This window comes from Salminus brasiliensis, chromosome 22, assembly GCF_030463535.1.
Source record: "Salminus brasiliensis chromosome 22, fSalBra1.hap2, whole genome shotgun sequence".
Taxonomy (NCBI): Eukaryota; Metazoa; Chordata; class Actinopteri; order Characiformes; family Bryconidae; genus Salminus; species Salminus brasiliensis.
Window position 1 is genome coordinate 28,222,264 of NC_132899.1, and position 23,866 is coordinate 28,246,129.

At 39.2% G+C, this 23,866-nt stretch overlaps 1 protein-coding gene across 1 annotated transcript in view; it reads right to left on the minus strand.

Moving 5' to 3' along the window:
* Window positions 1-247: 247 nt before the first annotated feature.
* LOC140544358 (SH3 and cysteine-rich domain-containing protein 2-like) overlaps window positions 248-23,866 on the minus strand; it is a 45,553-nt gene continuing 21,934 nt past the window's right edge. Inside the window, exons 5-12 of the mRNA XM_072667873.1 lie at window positions 17,470-17,554; window positions 16,209-16,321; window positions 15,439-15,508; window positions 15,178-15,233; window positions 13,956-14,044; window positions 10,456-10,507; window positions 7,735-7,872; window positions 248-5,655 (exon numbers count right to left, since the gene is read on the minus strand). Of these exons, the coding sequence (XP_072523974.1) occupies window positions 5,557-5,655; window positions 7,735-7,872; window positions 10,456-10,507; window positions 13,956-14,044; window positions 15,178-15,233; window positions 15,439-15,508; window positions 16,209-16,321; window positions 17,470-17,554 (702 nt within the window). The 3' untranslated portion in view covers window positions 248-5,556. The remainder of the gene's footprint in view (window positions 5,656-7,734; window positions 7,873-10,455; window positions 10,508-13,955; window positions 14,045-15,177; window positions 15,234-15,438; window positions 15,509-16,208; window positions 16,322-17,469; window positions 17,555-23,866) is intronic.

Genomic DNA, 23,866 nt, shown 5'->3' on the forward strand with positions numbered 1-23,866 from the left:
GCCACATCTTATTCTGTGAGATTACTGGATGGTTGCAAAGCAGAAACACAATTACGGCCTGACTCATGTAGACTCTGTGGTTGCTTTTATCTGATTACTCAAGTACATGTGAACACGCTGATCGGATTACTGATTTCTGCAGTTACCGCATTATGAGGTGCATGTAAATGCACTCACTGTGAAGATAAAAAAAAAAAAGAAAAAGAAAAAAAAGACACGTAATCCAGCTTCTTTGCAGTACCTTTATTGAAAGATTTCAGGTGGATTCACATTCGGCATTTACATGCACACAGGGGAAGGTAAGTGCTTGCTGATTTCTGATTAGAATTTGTGATAAATACAGCTTACAGCAAGGTATGAGTATCTTCTGTCCTAAATTTCAGGCCACAGACATGAAGATCAGAAACATCAGCCTTTATCCGTCAAGGTTGTACAGATTCAGCTCAAGCTGTTGCCATGCCTGTTCCATCCCTGTGTGATGCTACATGCTAAAATACTGCAGTTGCATACAGTAAATACATTCTCCTCCAAGCTTAGCAGAAATTCACACAGTGCTTTCCACATGGGAACGTTATATTTGCAGAATCGTGTGCTTTGGAAATTTAAACATCTGTGGCGCAACGGTGTAAAAACCCACAGTGGCTGATTTATTTTTAAAAAGCATTTTTATGCTAGACTGGCTTTTTCCACGACAAGAAATGGATTATTGCTAAGTCTCAGGAAGAGGGCTGTATGCCACTGAGTACAGGTGTGCATTATATATACTGTCGTTTGATAAGAACAAAGGACGCACTTTCGTTTGTCATCCAATCCAAAACAATTCAGTATTTTCTTTGACAGAAAGCTTCATCTTGACTTTCCAGTGATTCAGCCGTTAAAAACCTCCTAATGGCAAGCATTCATTCCTGACATTTGGCAACAGCCTTAAGGCTTTCATAAGCTTGCTGTTAATATGAATTGTGGAGTTTTCATGCTGCGAAGGCCAAAGCCATGCAAGTGCATTTGGCACTACTCATTAAATGTAGATGCAGGAGGTGTCTTCTCTCTCTACAGCTGCATTTCTTTGCTCTCTTTATAGCTACTAAAGTTGCTGGGTACATTTCTCATTTCTCCCGTTGCAGTTCCCGTGTTGTCATCCTTGTGCGAGGTTACGCCATACATATTCAGGCTTTGAGGGATTAATCGTTTTGTTCCCTGCTCCAGCTGCTCAGATACACAGTAATTTGTGCCGACTGCTGCTGAACTGTTCAGACAGCGCTGAAATGTGATAATCCACTGCAAAGTACCAACGAGATCTTCCAGAATTTAAAAGACAAACAGGAGCTCTCATCTACTGATTGATTTTCTAAAAGCTTGCGTTTTCAAATGTATTAACTGCACATCAAACACAGTCTCAGTACTGTAGCCTGACTTAGTACTGTGATTACCAATGGAACAAACGTACATTAGCAACAGTCACAGTTTTAGTATCATAAATTAAATTCTTCATTGGTAACTGTTTGCATTCTGTACTAAAAAGACATTGCAAAAAAGTATGTGTACACGTCTGATATAATCAGTGTGTTAGGGTGGGAGGCCCACTGATACTCTCAGCACACTAAAAAAAATGCACATTAAGGGATTGATAACAGGCTTGTGGATGTGGGGCTTACCGAGGAATGGGTGGGGTAGAACAGAGATAATCAAAGACTGATTTATAAGTCACCGTAGCAACCAATGGGAGCATCAATATTGGAAGATCGCTTCCCACCGCTATGTAAAAGAGGGGGGAATCAGTTGAGGCGGAGTTACAGACGTAGCAGAACTGAATTTTTATTCTCTATGTTTGGAAAAGCAAAATAATTATTTATTTATTAAAATATTATTTTAAATCATTTCAATATTTATTATTAATGATTTAAAATCCATTAACATTACTTTAACATATTTTCGCTGATGCATTTAACCAGAATTACACAAATGGAAGAATGTAGTGTTAGTCCTGCCCAAAGACTCTTACTGGTGTAGTGTTGTGTGCTTGTATAGCTAAGTAATCAAACCTTAGTGTGCCATGGTCAACGCAATGTGGTTAACCACTAAGCTACATCAACCAGACCAAGTTATCTACCTCAATGTTTTGACACATTAAAGAGTTAGATGGAAAACCCTTAACAATGCCAATAGAATGAGTACTAAAGAGCTCAGTGATGTCCAGTGTGGACAGATGTAGCCCTAATCAGCTGTAAGTGCTTTTACTTTAAAGTGCAAACATAACAGAACAGCTGAATGCTGAAGCATACAAAATGTTTGCAAACACAAGAGATGGACTTGATGGGTCTGGTTTCCATGGCTGGAAAGCCAATTCCGAGCCTAACATAATGCGCAATGCATTGGCTGGAGTGGTGTAAAGCACACTGCCACTAGACTCTGGAGCAGTAGAAATGCCTTTTAAGAAGATGGTTAATGGCAACTACAACATTTGGTGGTAGAGGAATACTGGGCTGGGGTAATTTTCCATGGATTTCAAGGGAAATTCTAATGCTACACCTACACTGACAGACAGACATATCTAGTGGAAAGCCTGCCCAGAGAATTGAAGGCTGTTATAGCAGATAACAGGGGGGATCTTTTAATGCCCATTGTTTTTGGGGACAGACTAGAACATATAATTGCATGTTTGGATTTTTAAGACTACATAGAGTGGCACTGAATAAACTGTTTGTATTACTGTAACAAACTGTATAGTTACTTGTAAAACTAGCTGCATTTATCATAATTAGTCACAGTTATGGGGTAATTTGTAATGTTAGGACGCAGTTCGCTTTTGACAGAATTGTTCATAGGTGCTGACAATGAATTACAATTTCTTTTCACACTTTTATTTGTAGTATATACATGTAGGTTATTTGTATAAAATCATTAGAAATCTTGCTGAAATACTTCTACAACTATTTAGCAAAAATCAAAATGGGTTTATGATCAAAAGGCTTAAGATAATATTGAATGGGTCAACCTGTAGCAATTTCCCTTGACTATGTTATTGCACTGTTAAACGCCTACAAAGAGCAGTGAACTGGAGCGCATCTCCAGTGGACAGATCTTATCTAGTTCAGTTGGAACTGTACCCAGCTCCTTCTAGCTCTGATTTGGTCCAACACTTAACTTCAACATTAAAAAAAAACAGTAAAAAGGTCTGACATGTTTTAGAGGTCACTTTGAACGGTAATTGGCTTCAAGAAATGGATCAGATTTAGAGAGCAGGGACCAATAAATAAAGCTGACAGATGAAGAGAGACTCTAATGCAGTGGTAGAAAGATATCTTTGTAATGCTTTTGGGAGAGAACACACTCCAACTAATGCACAGTCAGAACAAAAGCCCCTGTAGGCAGAGCTACATACAGAAAAAGACCTGACTTAACAAGATGAACATGTTTCAAAATTACTGTTTCCAATCCTACAAGTACAACTCATCAAAAGGGGTTATATATAATTTGATGTGCACTGGCAAGCAAAGGTTTGGGCACCCCTGGTGAAAATTTCTGTTACTGTGAATAACTAAATGAGTAGAAGACAAATTGATCTCTAAAGGACAAAGAAACATGCTTTTTAACTTTTAAGCAAGTGTATTATTTTGTTGTGAACAATGTTAAAGAGAAAAATGAAGGAGGCGTCATGCAAAAATTTGGGTACCTCGAGAGATTTGAGCTCTCATGGGTTCAGGCCTGGTCTCAGCTTTTTAGGGCTATGGCTTGTTCACAAGGATCTTAAGATAAACACTAAGAAGTTAATAAGAATGTTCTTAAATGCAATTCTCCAAACAATTTGAAAAAGTTCTTTCTGGAATAAGTTATTTCTTAAGCTGCTTGTCTTCGTTTTCTTTTTTAGGTCTTTTATGCTGTATTTCACAGCTTTAGTAAACAAGAGAAAGAAGTTATTTTTCCTTCTGTACAATAACAGCACTTTAAGAACAAGCTCCACTTTTAATCCAGTTAAATTAAATTCTAGTAATTCATCCATTTAAACTGACGATTTTAGAGGCTGACCTATTAAACTCTTACACACAAGTGTGAGGCCAACGTAAGATTAAGACAATATTAAGAACACAGGCTATAAAAACATGGCAAAGCATTTTCAGTTAGCTGTATCCACAGTCCGTAATGCAATTAAGAAATGGCAGTTAGCATTGGCAATGGTGGAGAAGTTGCCTTCTTAAAGAGAAAGTAAACAATTAAAGGAAACTGCGTGGGATTGAAGGCAAATCAAAAACCCCTTTTGCCTGTTAATAACCTTCAGGAAGATTTAGAAGGCTACAGAATGGTGGTGCACTGTTCGACTGTGCAGCGACTCCTGAACAAATAAGAAAACCTTTTCTATGTCCTCACCACAAATTTCAGTGTTCAGCGTTTTCAAAGGAACATCTGAACAAGCCTGATTCATTTTAGAAACAAGTCCTGTGGATGAACCAGAACCAGAATTAGAACTAGGACTGCAATGAGCAAAGGTATAGCTATCAAACTGTTAAACAGAAGGGTGGATCAATCTTGCTTTGGAGCAAGATTGCAGCCAACGGCACAAGGAACATTTCATTTGTAGAGGGAAGAATTCTATAAATAGGAAAGAATGAAAAGATGATAAGTAGCAAGACGGCCCAAGATCTCACAGAACTTTTCAGAGGAACAATAGCCCCCCCAAGCAAGCACTAAAGTCAGTGCTAAAAAAATTTAAAGGGGTGTTATAAAGTACTGAACATAAGGTGCCAAAACTTTTTTTTGCCCCTTTTGCCTCTGTTTTGAAATTGTAAAAGATGGAAATAAAGTAAAATATTAAAACAAATGTGTCATCTTTAACTTCAAGCCTTTTGCCCAAACCTTTTGCCCCACCCCTCTGTATACTCATCCAAAATTTAGGATCCTCATTTAGAATCATCCAAAAACACTGGTAACAATAAACAAAACCATTATGGACGTGACCTCATGCAAGCCATACCTCCCCAGATTCCTCCAGATCATTTCTTGAAAGCTATGCTAGCTTTTGAAACCAAGTATCCCTTTAATACAGAAGATGGCATAATGAAACAGACATTCGCGCAATTGACGGTGTGACACTGATACTAGAAATCTGGACAAAAGTCATCTACAGTTTGCTATTCTGCTACAATAATGGTTCTCCCAACACAAATACAGCAGATTGGTAGATACAGTGCAATTGGTCCAACAGAGGTCATTCCGTTGGTGAGAGAGGTCAGAGCAGCCGGTCATATATGCCAATACTTCGGCCTCCTGAAAGCCTCATCTGTCTACTTCATCTCTTCACTGCGTCTACAATCCAAATACTCTACACGTCGACTTGAGGCTGAGGTGCATCCTCTACTGAGCAGGATTCATTTGCTCCCTCTCTTCAGTGTATGCGCATTTGTGTGTATGTGTGCACAGGTAATTTGTGTGTATGTGAGTGTGTGTATGTGTGTGTGTGAGTATATGCATGTGTGGTGCGTCCCTGCCGTTGGGGTGTGAGAGGTGAGGAGGTGTGATTTCTCTTGAAGGTCCCCAATCTGGGTAGAGGAAGATAAATATCGTTCATATCTCCACCAAGCACTGCAAGGGCACCAGGCCTCGCTTCTTTCCACTGGTCAGTTTCAGAAAACCGTCCGTCTCGTCTCCTTTGCCGACACAGATCTGAGACGAGGTGGAGAAGAAGAAAGAGAAGATTTAAACGGCTGACGACTTGAACCCATATTTGAACTACTACTTTGCAGTTGCTGTTCCAAGGGGTTGCAAGGGTGTTGGTTAGCAATTGATGTCCTCTTGCTAGGCAGTTGCTATGGTATCCCTGGCGGTCACTACTGAATTGCTGGGTATTCGCTAAGATGGTTGCTGGATTATTACTACATGGTTGCCATATCATCCTAGGTGGCTGCTAGGGTGTCACAAGGTGACTGCTAGATGGCTAGTAGGGTGCTGTGATGGCAAAGTAGCTGTTGTGTCTTGTCTGAAGGTTGCTCTAAGTAGTTGCTGTGGCTTCCCAAGTGGTTGCTAAGGTGTTGCCACATTGTTGCTATATTATCAAGGTAATTGTTAGATGGTTGGAAGGGGAGTGCAAAGCAGTTGCTATAGATTCTTAGCTGGTTAGGTTGATACCACATGGTTGCCATATTTTATACCAGGTGGCTGCAAGGGTGTTGTTTGATGGTTGGCATGATGCTGCAAAGTTGTTGCTATACCTTGTCTGAAGGTTGCTTGGGTGTTTCTAGAATTTGACCGTATGTCAAATCAAAAAGCTGTGTTAAAGCAATGTTCCATGCTGGTTCAGTGTTGATTCCGTACAAACTGGATTAGTAGACAAAAATCCAGCAGAAAAAGAAGACCAATATACTATACTTTTCTTCCCATTCTACAATGACTTATTACAGCAAACTGATTACATGTCAATGTACTGGTTTCCGCCAAACAAGACTGCTTGTTAGGCATGTCCATTCTGATTAAGTTTGATCTTCAAGGATTCAAGGATTCAAGGAGACTTTATTGTCATTCGCATCACATGTGGTACATGGGGTGGAACGAAATTGTGGTACCCAAGGACCCAGTTTTACCCAGACAGCAGTACTTAAATAAATAAAATATACATAAATATATAAAAATATATGTAAAAATGAAAATAAAATTTAATTTTCCATTTTTTAAAGCCGCATCTCCAAGGTCCCCACAGTGTTTAGACATGAAACACCTCCTCTTGCATTTTGTTTAATTATTTCTTGCAGGTAGCAGGGACATTCCTAGTGTTTATCTTGAGTATTTGTAACAGTTAATAGCTTAAATTTGACCACAAGGCAATAAAGGTTAAATAAGAAAAATGTATATGAATATATTTTCCCATTTTTATTATTAAAAAATAAACAAGAGAAATCAGTAGGATTTTGTGTTGGATGAGTAACAGGGACTGTCTCTTCAGATGTGCTAACAGTGCTAACATTTTGCAGGCTCACGAATGAAGTGTTCAGTTTGTTAGTTTGCCTGAGAATACTGAGAGCACTGCTAGTTAGCTTTTCAGAACTTTCCGACTTCTAGTTAGATTTGACACCACGGGTCTCATTTTGTTTCCTGACTTTGTTACTATTTCCTCCACAATCACTTCTAGTACTTTTTACTACATTTTCGCATGCTTCATTTGATTCAGTTTTTTCTTAAAATTTTGTGCAGATTTAACAGAATAATGGAAAATTAGTCATTTATGATCAGCATAAAAGGCCACATTATGTACGGCTACATAACAAAAAAACAACAAGACTTTGGCACTGGGCCTCATTCATCAATAAATTCCTAAGAATGTTCTTAAATTTGTTCCTGCTCTAATAATAAAGGAAAACGGCATATGCAGGTTTTAAAGGGAAATATGTTCTTAAGAGCAGTTGGTGAATAATGCCCATTCTTACAAACTTCCTAGTGTTTATCCTAAGAATCTTTGTAAGTTTTTGTTTTTAGGAAAGCTTTTGTGAATCTAGCCACTGCACTTTTGACAAAATGTCCCTGCTACCTGCAAGAAATAATTAAACAAAATGCAAAAGGAGGTGTTTCATGTCTAAACACTGTGGGGACCTTGGAGATGCGGCTTTAAAAAATGGAAAATTAAATACATCTACTGTTGGTGTATGAGTCTGCATGAGTCAGATTTTAAGTCTGCCTGAGTCAGATGTTCCTGTGTGTGTGTGTGTGTGTGTGTGTGTGTGTGTGTGTGTACGCATCAGTACATCAATATACCTGCAAGTCTTTCACGGTCATTTGACCTTTCTCGCGGCTGCCGTGGTACATCTGAGTGACCCTCCACACTCTCTCTCCGGGACGCACCCTCTGGACGAAGTTTGCTGGGAAAAAGCCAACTTTATCGCGACTCTTTCCCTAAAACATACAGACACAAACACACACACAAACTCATGATAGTTGCCATAGCAACCCCAAACAAAAAGAGGCTTTTCACTCAGGGCTCTGTTGATTTTCGATGACTCACAAACACGCTGTCAAATGAAATATGCAACAAAGGTTCATAGATTAATAATTATATTATATTACATTGTAATTTTTTTTCCATTATCTTCTTGTTTATGTATTTAAGTTGTCTTTAGCTTGTTTAGCACCATGAAAAACGTAGTAAAAAAAGAGTTTTAAGCTCTCAAATAACTTTGACCTTATTTGGCTTGTTAGGACTATGGTCTGGTTCAAATCATTGTTAGGAAAGACCAGGTGATGCAAATTTCAAAGCTTTATAAATGACTCCACAAACCTTGTCTCAACAATCAGCCTCCATCAGCTGCCGAACACTCTGAACTAACAATAACTGATAGCCCACGAAGTAGGATTGATAACAATTGACTCGAACGATTAATGACTTGAAAATTATACTGACCATCATTTTCCTCGACCATTTAGGAAAATCAGGAAATTAAAAAGTGATCTTGCTTTAAATATCAAAGAAATACTTTAACAGGTTGATAAGATGCCCACATATTTTTGCATATTTTGCACCTACAAGCTGTACCTGATTCTGGCATGTTTTCTCCAAACTCACATAAATAATTATTCATTTAAATTACTCTGTGAGTGACTAAGATGTATTAGTAAAGTAAGATGTTAAGTATGAGATTGTACCTAAAATGTGCGAAGAGAGTACAGAACATGGAGAAAGTAAAGGATAGGATAGTGTGTATGTGTGTGTGTGTCCACAAAGCTGCATCACTTATGAGTGCGTGCATTGTCCGTTTTTGTTTATTCCGGAGTGAGTTGGCATTTCGCTTTGCGCTTGTTCAGGGCCTCTCTTCCATTAGGGAAAGGAAAGCTTATTAATTTTTCATTAAACGCTGTTTCCTCCCTGTCAAAGCCGTCCACCACAGCCATTACGCCATTACATATTGTGGATGAGGACTCTATGAATAGCAGTAGCAGCATGTGCTTCAGCTAAAAAAAACGGAGTCTTGTGCCAGTATTAGCTTGCGTTCAATCAGGACTCCAAATGATGGACGTGGAAGGGAAGGTCGTGTGGATAGGAGAAGGGAGGCAGGGACAGAAAAAAAGAATACAGTGATTAACTGACCAAGTGAAATTTAGAGGGTATAGCAATTTTTTGTGAAGTTTATTTAATCCATTCCTTTCCTCCTCACTGAAAGGGAGATGCAGTAGACCTATGCAGTAGGTTTTAATGGCTGATGTCCCTGGGAATGAAGATGTAGAAAGAGTAACAGCCTCCAAAACAGCTGTAGAGACTCCATCAGACTCCATATCTAAAAGATGTTGTAAATTAAAAAAGTATGCCTTCCTCAGCAGGATAATAAGGACTACCTTAAGAATTACCAGTTTTGCCATGGCAAAAATAAACATCATTGGACAGCTGCGGGTAGACCTCAAAAGGCGGTCCAAGAATCTGACAGAACTAGAAGGCGTTTGCAGGAAGAAACAAGAACTGAAATAATCTTAGCTGCTACAAAAAAAGCGCTGACAAGTTGTCATACTTGTCAAACAAGAACATCCTACCATGCAGGTTGTAACAGCTTTCCCCTTTTTTGTTATTTTAAATGGTATAATATAAAAATAAAAAAAGGAGTAGATCTTTGCAGTAAATCTTAATGGGTGATGACCTTGGAAAACAGGGGTGTAGAAATAATTAACAGCCTCTGAAGCCTCTGAAGCAGAGATGCTTTGAGGATCCTGAGACGATGTCATATCTACATGATGTGGAAAAACTGGAATTTCTCAGTACTAGAGCTGTATAAATGTGAAGGTGGTGAATCAAATACATTACATTTGGATGCAGGCTATATATAAAAAATCTCAGTAACAGATCAGTGGTGCAACAGCATCTAAACATTCAGATTATCAAGATACTTTTAATGAAAACGTTGACTGAAATCAGCTGTTCTTCACTTTATTTGGAGAGTCCTAGTTCAGATCTGTATGTTCACCTGAGTCATTTAACAGGTCTAATACACCATCCCAACATTCCCAACAAGCTGCTATAGACCTGCTGCTGACACCAGTCTGGAACTGGAGTTTAACTGGATTAGGATTAAATTAAGGGGCCAAGGTGAGGGTAAGATTAGGTTTTGGGTTGAGGTTAAGGTTGGAATTAGTGTCAAAATGAGGAATAGGATTAGGGTTTGAGCTGAGGTTAAGGTTAGAGTTCGAGTCAGAGTGAGGGTTAGGGTTAGATGTTGAGCTAAGGTTAAGGTTAGGGCCAAGATGAGGGTTAGGATAAGGTTCTGGGTTGAGGTTAAGGTTAAGGTAGAGGGCCAGGGTAAAGATTATGTTTAGGATAAGGCTGAATTATGTTTTGCCTAATGGAAGTCTACTTACAGTAGTTACTGTAAATCTACCCAATTTCAGTACTGCATCAACAGAACACCTTTAAGATATTTACCTCCTGCCTCACCGCTGCTACTGCACTGATAGGCTGTTAATGGTACTCTGTTAACAGTTTATTAATTATCTCACCTTCCACCAGTCTTCATTTGAGTCATCCGTCACCTGCACACGGTCACCTGGCCTGCCGAAAGAGTAAGCACAAAGAGATGAGAGAGCAGTAATAACATCTTCAAACTCATCATAATCAGCTTTAATTACAAACAAATGCATCTGGGAAACTGCACATAACAGCCATTTTGCCAGTTAAAGTTGTAGGGAAAAATGATTTACAGTACAATAAATGTGTGCATTTGATGGGTCTTTTAAAAAAGCTGTAAGTCTAGAATACAGTGCACCTACACGCTTCAAGGTTGGCTGTATTTGAGGGACTACAACCCCGAAATTAATCATGGTGTCTGCATAAATTCACAAGCTTAATTTAACACTGTTCAGAGCCATCCTACAGAGCTGTAAAACAGGCCAATTTTGAAAGCCCCAAAACTGTTATCTAACAGTGTTCATTCATTGAATTCCACTGTAGGTTAAAAGTTAGCCTAGTGGCTTTTACCATCATCCACAGGAGCTACTAGAGCTAAACACACAGAAGGTCCTTAATATTTAACAAAAAGATTCGAGAAAGCCAGACCTGGGAAAGTGAATGGGGCTAAAAAAAAAAAAAAAAAGGCAAAACGCTAACCAACTATGATGTCTAAAACAACTTAAAATTGGCAACTTAATAATTAGTTATGGCCAAAATCTAAAAATTTACTATGATGCACATTTTTTGTCAGTATACCATACATAACATCTTAATTTATTCATATTATTTATTTTTGACAGTTAAATTGATTAAAAATTGACTAATGAATTGGCTTCTTTTTAGCCAGGAATCCTTTCAGAAACAGAAGGCCTATTTTTAGAGGCATACTACAGTGGCATACTACTAATACGCATATTTAACAACTAAAGCTAAATGTGTCTTTTTTGCCTACATTCTGTGACTGTAGTTGTGGATCAAAATCAGTACAGTCCAGTTCTGCCTTGCCGCACACGTTTGGTCTGCAGTACTGCACTGTGCTTTATTGTCCTGTGCTGCTTCACACTGCGGTGCGGACCTTGCTGCATCCGAACAGCATGAAACCCCCCCGCCACCCCCCGCAGCTTCAGCAGATGGTGAAAAGGAGCTTTTTGCCACAATGCTTCTTTGTCTTTATTCCACTCTTCTTCTTTTATCTCTTTCTCTCTGGTAAGGATGATGTGGCCCCCTTGCAACCCCCTCATCCACAGCCTTTCCACAAATCACATATCTGCTCTTCCATTTTTTCTTCTTTACCCTTTATCTTCTCCCCCCCACCATACTGCTTTGCTTCTCTGTCCAGTGTATCCAGTGCAAGGCTGCCTTTTCCATGCATATTAATGCTCTTTTCAGAGACCGTCACATTTCACTTGAGCATACTGGATCTCCCTTCCTGCCTAAACCATTTCAAAACCAGCAGGGGCAAAGCCTGCAAAATAGACAGTAATTAGCAGGGCATTCAGATCACAGCCTTTGAGGACAATGTACTACAGATTTGCTACCCTTTCTTTATTGAAGTCAGGAGTGATGAAAAAGTTACACTAAAAGAAATGCTTCAGCATTTTCCAACCTAATCCCTGTCTCCAGCATCTTTATTGCATGGTCAGTTGCCAATAGTACATTACTGTAGGCACAGAAACGGAAGACCTAAATACTCAACAGGCACGGCAAACTGAAGCCATTGGGCAGCTGCTGGATTACATCCTTAGACACTGATGTAAAGCTCACCCATGGATTCTTCTGTCAAAGACCTTGAATCCAGTTTCCAGTCAATTAACTCAGCTGCTTTAAAGGTGTATTTGTGAGTGCAGACCACACTCTGAGATGGAACAGAAGGGCTTTCATGTATTCTGCGTGAGCAGGCAGACCAACCCCCCCTCCGCTGGTTTGCTGAGTGATAAAATAAAGGGAGAAGGAGGGTGGAAGTGGGTGCGACATTTGTTCAACTCTGAGTTGAACTGAGAAGCGAGGGTATATAAAGGGGCTTGAGGGGCCACAAGGAAGAGTGTGGGGTATGGTCCTTCTCCACTTGTTTCAGTTTTAGAAACAGAATAGGTTTTACACCTGGTCAAATTTTTGTCACTTTGAATACTTTAGCAAGTAAAAGACTGCAAGCCGGTTTTCAACAAGATCAGCCATAACTGGTGACCTGCTGATATGCCACATATAACCGATTCTGCACCAGTCACTGGCACACTAGTGCACCGTTCAAGGGTGCCAACAGCAGCCACAGCTGTCACAGAAATGGCTCCCTATAGACCCTTTCTCACATTCACTGCATTGTCACGTTTAGCTCCAAATAGTAGCACTAACGGACTTCCATCTGCACCATTTAACAGAGCGCTCACCGATGTTTATCCTCTGTTGGAAATATTCATTGGACTTCAACAGCCAACAGGAGGGCAGTCAACATGTCTGAAAGTCCCTCCAAAACATTTGAACTTTGTATGTAGTGTATGAAGTGTATCGCAAGGATCGAGTAATGAGTAATGAGTTTTGCAAAGCAGAGTGCTTATGTTCAACACCACAATCACATGTCTGAATGGACAGACTGAAGAAACTAGCACTTACTGTGCTTCAATCTGAGAGAAGAAACAATCTGGCAGGTTTAATTCCTTCTACTCAGTTCGTGTAAACATTAGCAACATTAGGGAGTTTAGCATTTTTAATCACAAACATGAGAAAATCTCATATAATGCTGTTGACTTCACAACTACCTTAAGCTAATCCACCAAATTTCCGATCTTCTTCCGATCTTTCTTATGTGCACTGTACGGTGTCAATTTGAATTTAACATGCTTAAACGGAATGAAGTGACAAGTGTGTTTGGCTGAGTTATGGGTGTATTTAAAAATGGCCAGTAGCCTCAGCCATTACAATATTAACAGAACAAATATCTAGAAAAATTTCACATTTTTTATGCTTTAAATGTCTTTGCCTAATCTAGAAAAGCTAAAAATGTTTAAACACAAATCCAAATCATTAACAAAAATGAAGGAAATTGAAATTACAAATTGGTGCATCTGTAAATATTAAGATTATGCAGAAAAAATAATTATTTAAACTGCTAAATGAACAACCAGTGATTTTAAAACTTTATCAAGGCACTCAACAGCTAAGAGAAAGTGGCTATTAAAAGTACGCTGGAACTGAACAAGGGCTGCTGTTAATTAAACAGCTTGAATGGCTCCAGCTATCTCTGGAAAACAGTAATTCCAACCAAAGCCCAAGATTGAGTGATCCGATGCTTCTTTGCAGGGAGGCACTGACATTGGACTGCTCTTGAGACACTGGGCATCTGGAAAAGAAACCCGCAGTCTGCTGGGATTAGAGTTTGGTGTCAGTTTCTGCTTCCTCATCAGAATTTCATACCGCAGTGGGAACCGATGATGACTGAGGGAGGAGTGTATGTGTGGGTGTGTGTGTACGAGAAGGTGAATGAGGAAAAAAGTGGCCACAAGGGCATAAGATACAAACACACACACACAAAGAGATGAGAGAGTGTGTCACTTACTGAAGTTCCAAGTCATTTTTCTCCTGAGGGAGGAACTTGTACAGCGCTACGTAAGTGTGAATGGAGTGAACTTCGATGCGTCTGGGGGCCTAAAAACACACACACACACACACACACACACACACACACACACACACACACACGTGTTACAGAGCCTTTTACTGAATAATCTCAATCTGGACAATCTGGAACTGGACAAACACAGAGAAGGTAAGATATTACTTGCTGGATATAAGTGCCAGTGAAATTTCAGACGTCAGATCTCATAATCTGTGAGCAGCAGGTTTTGGCGACATTCCTAGGAGTGATTTCAACAACTATGCAAATTCAAGTCTGTTCAAAAATCTCCTTTTGAGAACATCTATTTCAAACAAAGCTGGCCTAAAAACACTGCCCATCATTTGTGCTCTACTGGTTATGTAATAGTGAAGAGCGCTTGGACCCCAATGATTGCCATTGGCAGTGTAATTTAAAAAAGGACATAATGACTCCCATAGCGTTTAGGACAGTCCATAGAATGGCAATTTCAGGTGAAATCTACATATCAACTTGTGGTCTTGGTTGCCAACAATGATCATTTACAAAAATGAACCTTTTGTCGTCCACCATTTGAAAACCGCAGAAGAAAGAAATCAGAAACACATTATCTTTGTTCTGATTGGCCATAAAAACAATACTACATCTAGGTATTGGGTAAACAGAGCTGCTGCTGTGTTGTTCTTTTTTTAAATGAAATGGGATGTCCAGATCCAGTGGTGCAATATTTTTGTTTGTATAAATAATACAACCACACAATTCAGCTTAGATGAGCTGCTGATTAAGGATGACCTTAATTAAGGTTCAGTAAAATCCTTAATTTATTAGTATCCATTTCTATAATGAGACATTCTGGACTGACTGATTTTGTTTAGTAGAGACTTTTCTTAAAATGTTTTATAGTGTTTAATATCTTTTAATTCAGTCTGACTTTCCTCCCTGACCAATTAGCTCCCAGCTCCTTCACAACACTGCAGTCTAATCACTTCCTGTGTGTGTAGTGTTAGAAACTGAGTGATATGACAAACTGAGTTTAATAAAATGGCCTGTGAGTGGAGGAACAAGGTGGGTGCTTGTAATAAAGTGGCCAGTGAGTTGGTAGCATAAGGTAGTGGTTTCTAATACAGTGGATGAGCATGGAAATCCATTAATAAGTAAAACATGAACAATATCCACAGTCTCTCACCTTTAAACTGACCCTGTCCTCTGTCTCACCCTTTTCACTGTCAGCCAGGGACGCCACTGGGGAGATCAAGGGAGGAAAGATTTTAGCAGCTACAAACAGGCAGAAAGTCAAATTTAAGGTGAGACATAAATTTCTTTCCCAATACATCACATCTTAATTAGAGAAAAAAATGGTTATAATTAAGTATCATACCATAATTCATGGACATGCAATGTTCTTCGAGAATTTCTGTTAGCCCTGAAAAGGGTTAAAACATCTTACCCTCAGACTCAGGAATGGACTCCTCTTCAACAATGGGTTGGCTCTCAAACTTTTCTTCTCCTCCGTTGCTCTTTACAGAAAGAGTAAAAAAAAAAAAAAAAAAAAAGAAACCACATTTATTGCACTTGTACTTTAATCCCTACTTGTATTTTCAGTCACTGGCCACTTTTTGAGCTCCACTTACATTATAGGTCCATATGTGCACAGGCACAGAATTACAGACTGCAATCGATCTTTTACTGCAACGTTTATCTGCTGCCTTTTTACACATTTATCACAAGGTCACTGTTGACAAGATATCATTTGATTGGTGGACTGCCTAGAGCACAGAAATGACACTGACGTGGTAGTGTGTCTCTGTGTGTATGTGTGGTGCTGATGTCAGTGTATTAGGCACAGCAGTGTTGTTGGCATCCACACCTGAAAATATTCAGCCATGAGCAGCTCTGTGGTCAGAAACAAATCACTAATAAAGAATGGCCGACATTAATTGTGCATCAACAGTAGGTATTTCTAATAAAGTGGCAACTATGTAAAGGCACAAGGTAAGGGAATGCTCATCATTCTACATGACTACCCATTTTTTGATCCCTTAACCTCTAGGCTTATTAAGCCAATGTGTCAGTTTTGTAAATATGAGAGTCAGTAATTACATGAGTTACATTAAGCTCCTTGTATTTTAAGTCAGTCTACACTGATATGATAATTAACACAGTTGCAGTATTGTTAAGTAACCACTGTCGTCCTAAGCGAGATTCATGGCGGATTACCTGGTGGCACGGCGATTCCGTGATGCTGCCAAAACTGGAGCGGCTCATGTGTGCAAGAGATGTTCCGTATCGCAAGGCTTCATACACGGGGTCCACCGTCCCTTTCACCTGATCTACACACAAACAATAATGCATTATTATACTGGTGTACAGTGGTGGAATATAAGACTTGATGTAAAACAGAGTAGACAAGGGTCAGGCAAAGGGTCAATACACTGCATGCAGGTTTATCCAGAGCACAATAGAAATCAAGAATACAATCAGGACCATAAACAAAGCATGAAATGTTTTACGTTGCACAGAGCAGATGGCAAGATGTCGCAATGAGCGGAAAGAGAGACGTCCTGGTCACATTTTTCAGTGTACACTGAGCTAGAACCATTATGAACTCACTGCATACCTCAGAGTGCCACCATGCACATGGAATTGTACAGCTGGTTTAACTGTGTTTTAACAAAAGGTGGCAAGCTTAACCAGCGCTGAAACACGATCAGAATGGGCAAGTAACCACTTTAAAGTTCCACTTTAAATGAGTTCCAGCTACTTTTCTTAAGCCCTGAAAACATGCCTCACTGCTGCAGGTTATGGATATGTGTGGGTGTCTGTATACTATAGCCTTTCAGGAATATAAGGCATAATTTCCTGCCGCTGTGGATACATTATTAGAACCCCCTCATTTGTAGATCCTCTTTAATTTGTGTACAGTTCTACACTGCAGCCTATCTGTTGTGGACCTGTGAAATAATAAAGTGGCCAGCAAGTGTAAATAAAAGGCAGGGATTTCTAAACGCTCAGCTAAGAGAGAATGTTACACAAACGTTCAGAAACAATTTTGAAAAGGTTCCAGAAAAGTTAACCTGTAACACTACAGAAATTACATTCTAGGAACGTTCTGAAAACATGTGATTTAATACAGTTGTATATGATGTTTAATGGATGTGACAATGTTTTTTAAACTAAAGAATTGGAGCATATATTTAAACGTACAATATACAAAGAATTTACAATGATAATAAAAAAAAAGGTTGTATGACGAACTTCCATAACTTTGAAATATTTCTACCAAAATGTTAAAAGCCCATAGTCAATTATGAGAATAAATAGATAAATGTTACTGGAACAACCAATAACTGTTAGCCAGGAAAATGGTTGGTAAGTATAGAAGGTTTTAAAGGTACATCAAAGGCTGGTGACTGTTGTAGCCTGCAGGAAATCCATTTTTTCTCTCGTAAAACAACATGAAAGAAACCACAATTCTCACCTTGGGGGGGTGGAGTTTCCTTAACGACCCCCAACAGCTCATTGGTGAGCAGAGGTGAGCTGAAGTTCCGTTTGAAAGCCCCTGACTGGCGAACAACAGAAGACAGGGGAAGAAGAGAAAAGAGGAGGTGGATCGAGAGGGAAAAGGGGGACGAGAAGCAGAGTTATAAGTCACTGTGCACAGCCAAGAATAGCAACGGTAATAACGAGCAGACGGGGAAGAAAAAAACAACACCGAAAAACAGGGAGACTGGGGGAGTGGAAGGAATGACAGACTGATAAAAGGAAGAGAGAGAGAGAGAAAAGAGCAAAGAGGAATTCATAAATAGATGCTTCTTACAATGTCATTGTTACTCCAGCTTTAAGGTGAAAAGTGCTGCTGCAACAGTCTATTTTAAGACCCTTCTACTGAGGATGTGCACAGAATCTCAGCGTTTTAGGTGGCATCTGTTTTTGGCGTGTTCTCTGCATGCTAAATGCTGAGGGGGTCAGGCTGTGTGTGTTTTGCTTTGCTCTTACAACCTGCAATACTGGTTGATGGTAGGTTTTTGTAAGCGCTACATTTAGAAGCAGACGCTGTCCGTTGGCACCTAAACCAGCATGCCACCGCTATTTGTCAATAATTACGTGTACATGTACACAAATATAATTAACTGACTAAAAAAATAAGCATCCTACATGACACATGCATTTCAATTATGTGACTGTAAGAAACTGCATTACTCAGTTACTCAGTTTTCCTGTTGTGTACCAAATATGTACCTCTACTAAAGCTTTGCAACCCACCTATTCACCCACTGAAGACAGACATGGCTTGCTGCTACAGATGTAGTACAAATGTAATACCCAAATATAGTCACAATGTCTGTCGTAGGATTTCCTAGTCAGGCACTTACTGCCTGGGTACACACCTGAATTTTACCAAAAGACGACAGGTTTGATTGTACAGAACACTACATACAACAGACTGGATTGAATTGCTTGTTGTTAGTGTGCTAGCTTGTTCTAGCATGTTAGCCCAAAAACAGACATTTATGGCATTAGTTTACAGTTGGCACATTCATTTTCGAACCTGAGAATAGCATATTAGTTTGCGGATGGTACGTTAAGTTCATGGTTATCCTTAGCTTGTGGTTAGCTTATCTGACAGTCAGTAGAACAGTGGAATGAAAAACAGTAAAATACAGAACAAATGAAAACTCAATACAGTCTTCTGGTTGTTAGTGCCATTCCACAGTATCTAATATTGTACTTTAATAACACTGAAAAAAAATATTAAAATCAAAACATTAACATACCCTTCAGCAAGTTCTACAAGATTCCAATAAAAATCTAACAGCAAATTCAGACTATTACTATGCTATATTACAGGACAGGACATAAATATATTAAGTAATTAAAGTATTATACAAGGCTTATAACGTATTTACAAGGCTCTAATTATAAAGTATTATACAAGGCTCTCAATTTGGACATCGGACATAGGCATAAAAATTTCAACAGTGACATAGGTGACAAGTGTAGAAACCGTCGTTCTGTTCACATGTCTACATCTGGTATTGATCCTACTTATGTGTTGGGAATGGTCCATCAGGGGGGGCTGAGAAGTCTGAGGCTACAGTTTGCAATTGTGTACCAATATAGTGGTGGAAGATAGATCAGCTATGTCAGCATTTAGCCGATCCTGAGAGCTGGTCAGATCATAGGATCCATATTTTGAGAGTTATGCTGCAGTTCCTCATTCAACTGCTAAAAGGAAACAATGAACTGCCTCACACACATATTTGTAGAATGTGTGAAACTAAGTCTGCCTCATGGGGGAAGCAGAGTAAATACTTTGAACACCACTGAACAGATACCCCTTTCGAGAGCACACTCAGCCCACTACAGTGAGTATCAGAACACAGCAGAGCTAGCAAAGATAACTAATGACACTGAGCTCCACAGAGCAATTCTGCAAGAGAATTCAAGGGCTCCCTCAAGGAGTGCTCGGAGTTCGACAGGATTTCAAATGTGGTTGATTCCCAAAAAAAAAAAAAAAAAAGTACATTTCATCTTGAGAAAGAGTGCAGGAACTTGCAGGGCTTTTATAATGGATTACCAAGTTTGCCTGGAAAGCTGAATGTGGCATTCAGCCCTGCCCTCGATTGGCTGATCATACTGGAAGATGATCAGCAATTTGCAATCGGCCCCCAACAGACTGATCGGTCCATCTGTAGTACCAATAAATATGGGCTTGGTGCATTTTTGGATGTCAGCAAGAGGACGTGTATGTGCTATCCCTGTGGCAGTGAATGAACCCTGTGTTCGCTCGCTGGTAATATTAGAGTTGACGTCTGTCATTTGGAGCCTTGTTCTTAAAGGAGGTCTTGAAGAAGATTCATAAAATCACTGCACAGTACCAGTTTTAATTAATAAACCTCTTAGTAATATATCACCATCATCGCAATTATAAACGCTGACTATCACCACATAACACCATTAAGAACATATCCTCCACATCCACAAGAAACCCTAGTGTAGACAGCAGCCGCCTCTCATTTTATGAAGATGTGTGTTAACCATGCTTTATCGCACTGGTTTTCAAACTGTGGGTCGTGTGAGGGCGAGTGGGTTGCAGGGAAGCTGCATCAAGGCACGTCGTTTTTTCCCCCTCAAGCTTGAGAACAGCTAAAAAAAGCACACTTGGATCTAAACCGGTAAAAAGCAACACTGCGTTATAATTATATAGGTGGCAATCACAGCCACATGCATTCAGGGTATTTCGTGGGATTAAAGCTAATTTTCAATACTTCAAGCAGCTTGCCCCTAGAAAAACGTGCAAATACTCCATAACTTTCCTGTATTGCCGCATTGTTTTTGTCAATGTCAGGCAACCTCAGACATGTATGAAAGGCCTCAGACTCTGGAGGGTTAAACAAGCTTGCTTTATCACCCGTAATCAGAGTACAGAATCGAGAGATCAAATTTAAATGAGATGCAGTTAAATATAAAGTAAGCCACAAGTTTAAAAATAAAATAAAATAGAAATAAATAAATAAATAAATAAATAAAATATGATCTGCAATAGTGTAGGCCTATGCCTGCTTTATTACTTTAGTATAGAGTTTGTTGATGTAAAAATGTTATACTGATTATACTGAATGTAAAAGAGAACTTTTTGTGGGTCATGAGACAAAACATCACCTCTACATGTGGTGTTTTGCAAGAAAAGGTTTGGGAACTAGTTGACCATCATCTGGACCTTTTCTCAACTTAGCTGTGACACTAAGGTGTGTAAAAAACAGCAGCAACCATGAGGGTTGTGTAAATACAAAAAAGCCCATTTTTACAGCTGCATATTATATTTTCATATATATATATAAGTATATGACAGTTAGCACCACTTACTATAAAAATTTAAGATACAAAAATTATTTTTTTTGGCTGCGCGGAGACTCTGCCGATGCTCAACACATCAAAGTTGAAAACATTTGAACTGTATATGACCCTGTCTGCTGTTGAGCTGAAGTGTTTTGTCTTCATCGTTCTCTCTGTTAGAATTAGGTTCTTCACTGTTGATGTTATGGTAATGTAACAGGGCATGATGCAAATGTGTTTTCTTCCTGTATGCTTTATGGTTTTGTACGAGGAGAAAATAGCTTAAACCTATAAATCATTATTTATTCTCTTTGCACTACGCTGGTGCATAAATCCATGTTATAGTATATTTATAGTTGTAAGTCTAGTAAAGATATTGATATTGATACTCCATTCAGGTAAAGGGTTGCTATGGCTTAAAACAGAGGTTACTGGAACGCTTGGGGTGAGGAGGCAGAAAGCAAATGCAAATACATCAATGTAAAGCACAAACACCAGAAACACAGGGGTACAACAACACAAGACACAAGGAACACCTGGAGGAATAACGAGAGGGCGGAGGCACAGGTGGCACAAAGGAGGCACAGGTGAGCTGCTTGGAGGGGGGCTAGGGCAAAGACAGGGACAAAACACAGAGTTGCACATGGTAGACCAAAACACAGACACAGAGACCAGGAAGGGAAAACAAAAGAGTGACACAGTCAGAGCTAAACTACCGGTTTACAGGGAGGTATATTTTGTTGTTTTTAAAAGATGATTAATATTTAAATATTAAGAAATATATTATTATTAAATATAATATCACATTACTGATCAATTATTTGTTAGATTAAACAACTAATCAAAAAAAAATCCTATTTTCTTTTCGTTTGCAACACTTTTGTGCCTGTGAAAAAGGAGGGACTGTGTAAAAAAAAAAAAAAAAGTTTCTAAATGGTTAAAACTATAGTTTTGGTAATCTTTTTGAATTAAAGCTGAATGTCTAAACTGCAATGACATGTTTCATGTTCTAATCTGTGTAATCGGAGGCCAAATTACAAAAATTGTGTCATTTATACTTATGGACCTGACTACATGTTTGATGACTGACATGATGACTGGCATTTTCTGGCGTGCCTAATATATACTGCAATATGTATTTTGATGTTAACCCCTTAACACAGAAAGGCACACTAAAGTTTTATTATATTACTTAGTAACTACAGGGACTTCTGTACAAACTGGTGGGGCTATTCTTTGGTAAATTGTAGTAACACTCTCGGCCCACCAGGTTTCACCAGAAGTTAGTAATTAATGGCAGGATATTAATTATGTGCACTGTTTATTCAATACTGGAGAAAAATTTTGGGCAGATATTATTAGAGATATATGCCATGGAAAATGAGAATAGTGTGAAACTTTATGTGAAGACATGCACATGATGCTATGTAACTGTTGAGCATGTGAACATACCGATACTGAAACGTTATATTGTGCAGCCCTAATGCCCAATACAATTGGAGAGTGAGTTTATGTGCCGACCATTTTAAACAGATCTGTTGTGTTTCAGTGCTTCTAAGAAAAGAAGTGGAGAAAACTGCTATTCTGTGACGTGTGATCTATGCTGGCCTAAACCCAGTTGTGATTTGATGGGAGAGGAGCGAGATAATTGCATCACTTTTCATCCACTCATCGCTGCCGCATCTCCCTGCCAAGAGTAGGGGGGTGGTCAATAAATGAAGGCTTTCTATTTCCTGAGCGTGTGCGCGTGTGTGTGAGCTATAGGAGTAATTTCACTGCTCATTACCTCTGCTGAGCGCAGACGATTGAAGCGCACAGCCGTGCTGCTGCCTCCACTCGCTCTACTCACACAGTCTAATGTAATTGCACATATCAGGTCCTGTTGAGTCAAAAACTGTCCACTCACAAGACAATGAGTCAGTTTGAGGTGGACAAACAACACAGAGGGACGTTTTTGTTAACAGCACAAAATGCTTTCGGGTAAAAGTCTATCTATAGATTTCCAGTGATGTTTAGGCTGGGGGACTGTGAGGGCAAAGTTAAAAATACTTTGTCAACTGAAAAGTTACTATTGTGGATGTACATGTTTTTTCTGTAGACAGTGACTGCATGCATCTACATTTAAATGGATTAAAATGTCCAATTTGCTGAGAAAAATGAATCCATACGTAATTCTCCTACATTCTCTCAAGACATTTTTATTCACCAAGTTTTGACTGAGCTCTCTCAGGATATTCCACTCTGAACTTCTCCACTGACCGAATTATTGTAAACTTGCAGTCATTAGATTTATCTGCTCTAAAAGGAGAACGCCACCAATGCACAGAGAGGTCCAAATCCCCAAGTCTCCAAAACGTTCAGACTATCGCTTTAATTACTTAATGCAATGAGAACAATGCTGTCTAAAAACACTTTGCTAACTTCTTATATCCTTCTGCTGCTTTGAGGTAGGTGTGTAACAGTACATCAAAGTCACAAAAGAATCAACAAGACTGTGGTTACCATAGTGATCCTCCACTACAATTCCCTAAAGGCCACACAGATCAAAACTTGACCTGCTAATGACTAACAGCATAAGGAATGGAAGTTGTAAACTTACACGCTTGTGAAATTGTGTTTTCATCCACTGCTTAGCGTGTACTGTGTTTTCTTTCTGTGACTGCAAGCACTGTACCATGACATCCTTACTGTGACAGTTCAGTACAAATACCCATACTGTTATTGCCTTGTTTTAGTAGTAGTGTAGTAGTGTTAGGCAGCTGTTTATAGGAGCCCATGATGGCTGTTGGGACAAAGAAAAATTTGCATCTCTTGCTCTTCCATAAGGAAGCCACAGCCTTAGCAGGCTAATTAAGGAAAAAGTTCTCTGAGAGCTTAAATCTCTTTGGGTGCCCAAACCTGTGCATTTTGTGCCCATTTTCTTATTTTTAAATTTGAAAAATATCTACTGTAATCTTTACAAGCTTGTCTTTTGAAGATACAGTAACTAATTCTGAGGAGTTCAGGTGTACCCACACCTTTGCATTCCACTGTGCATA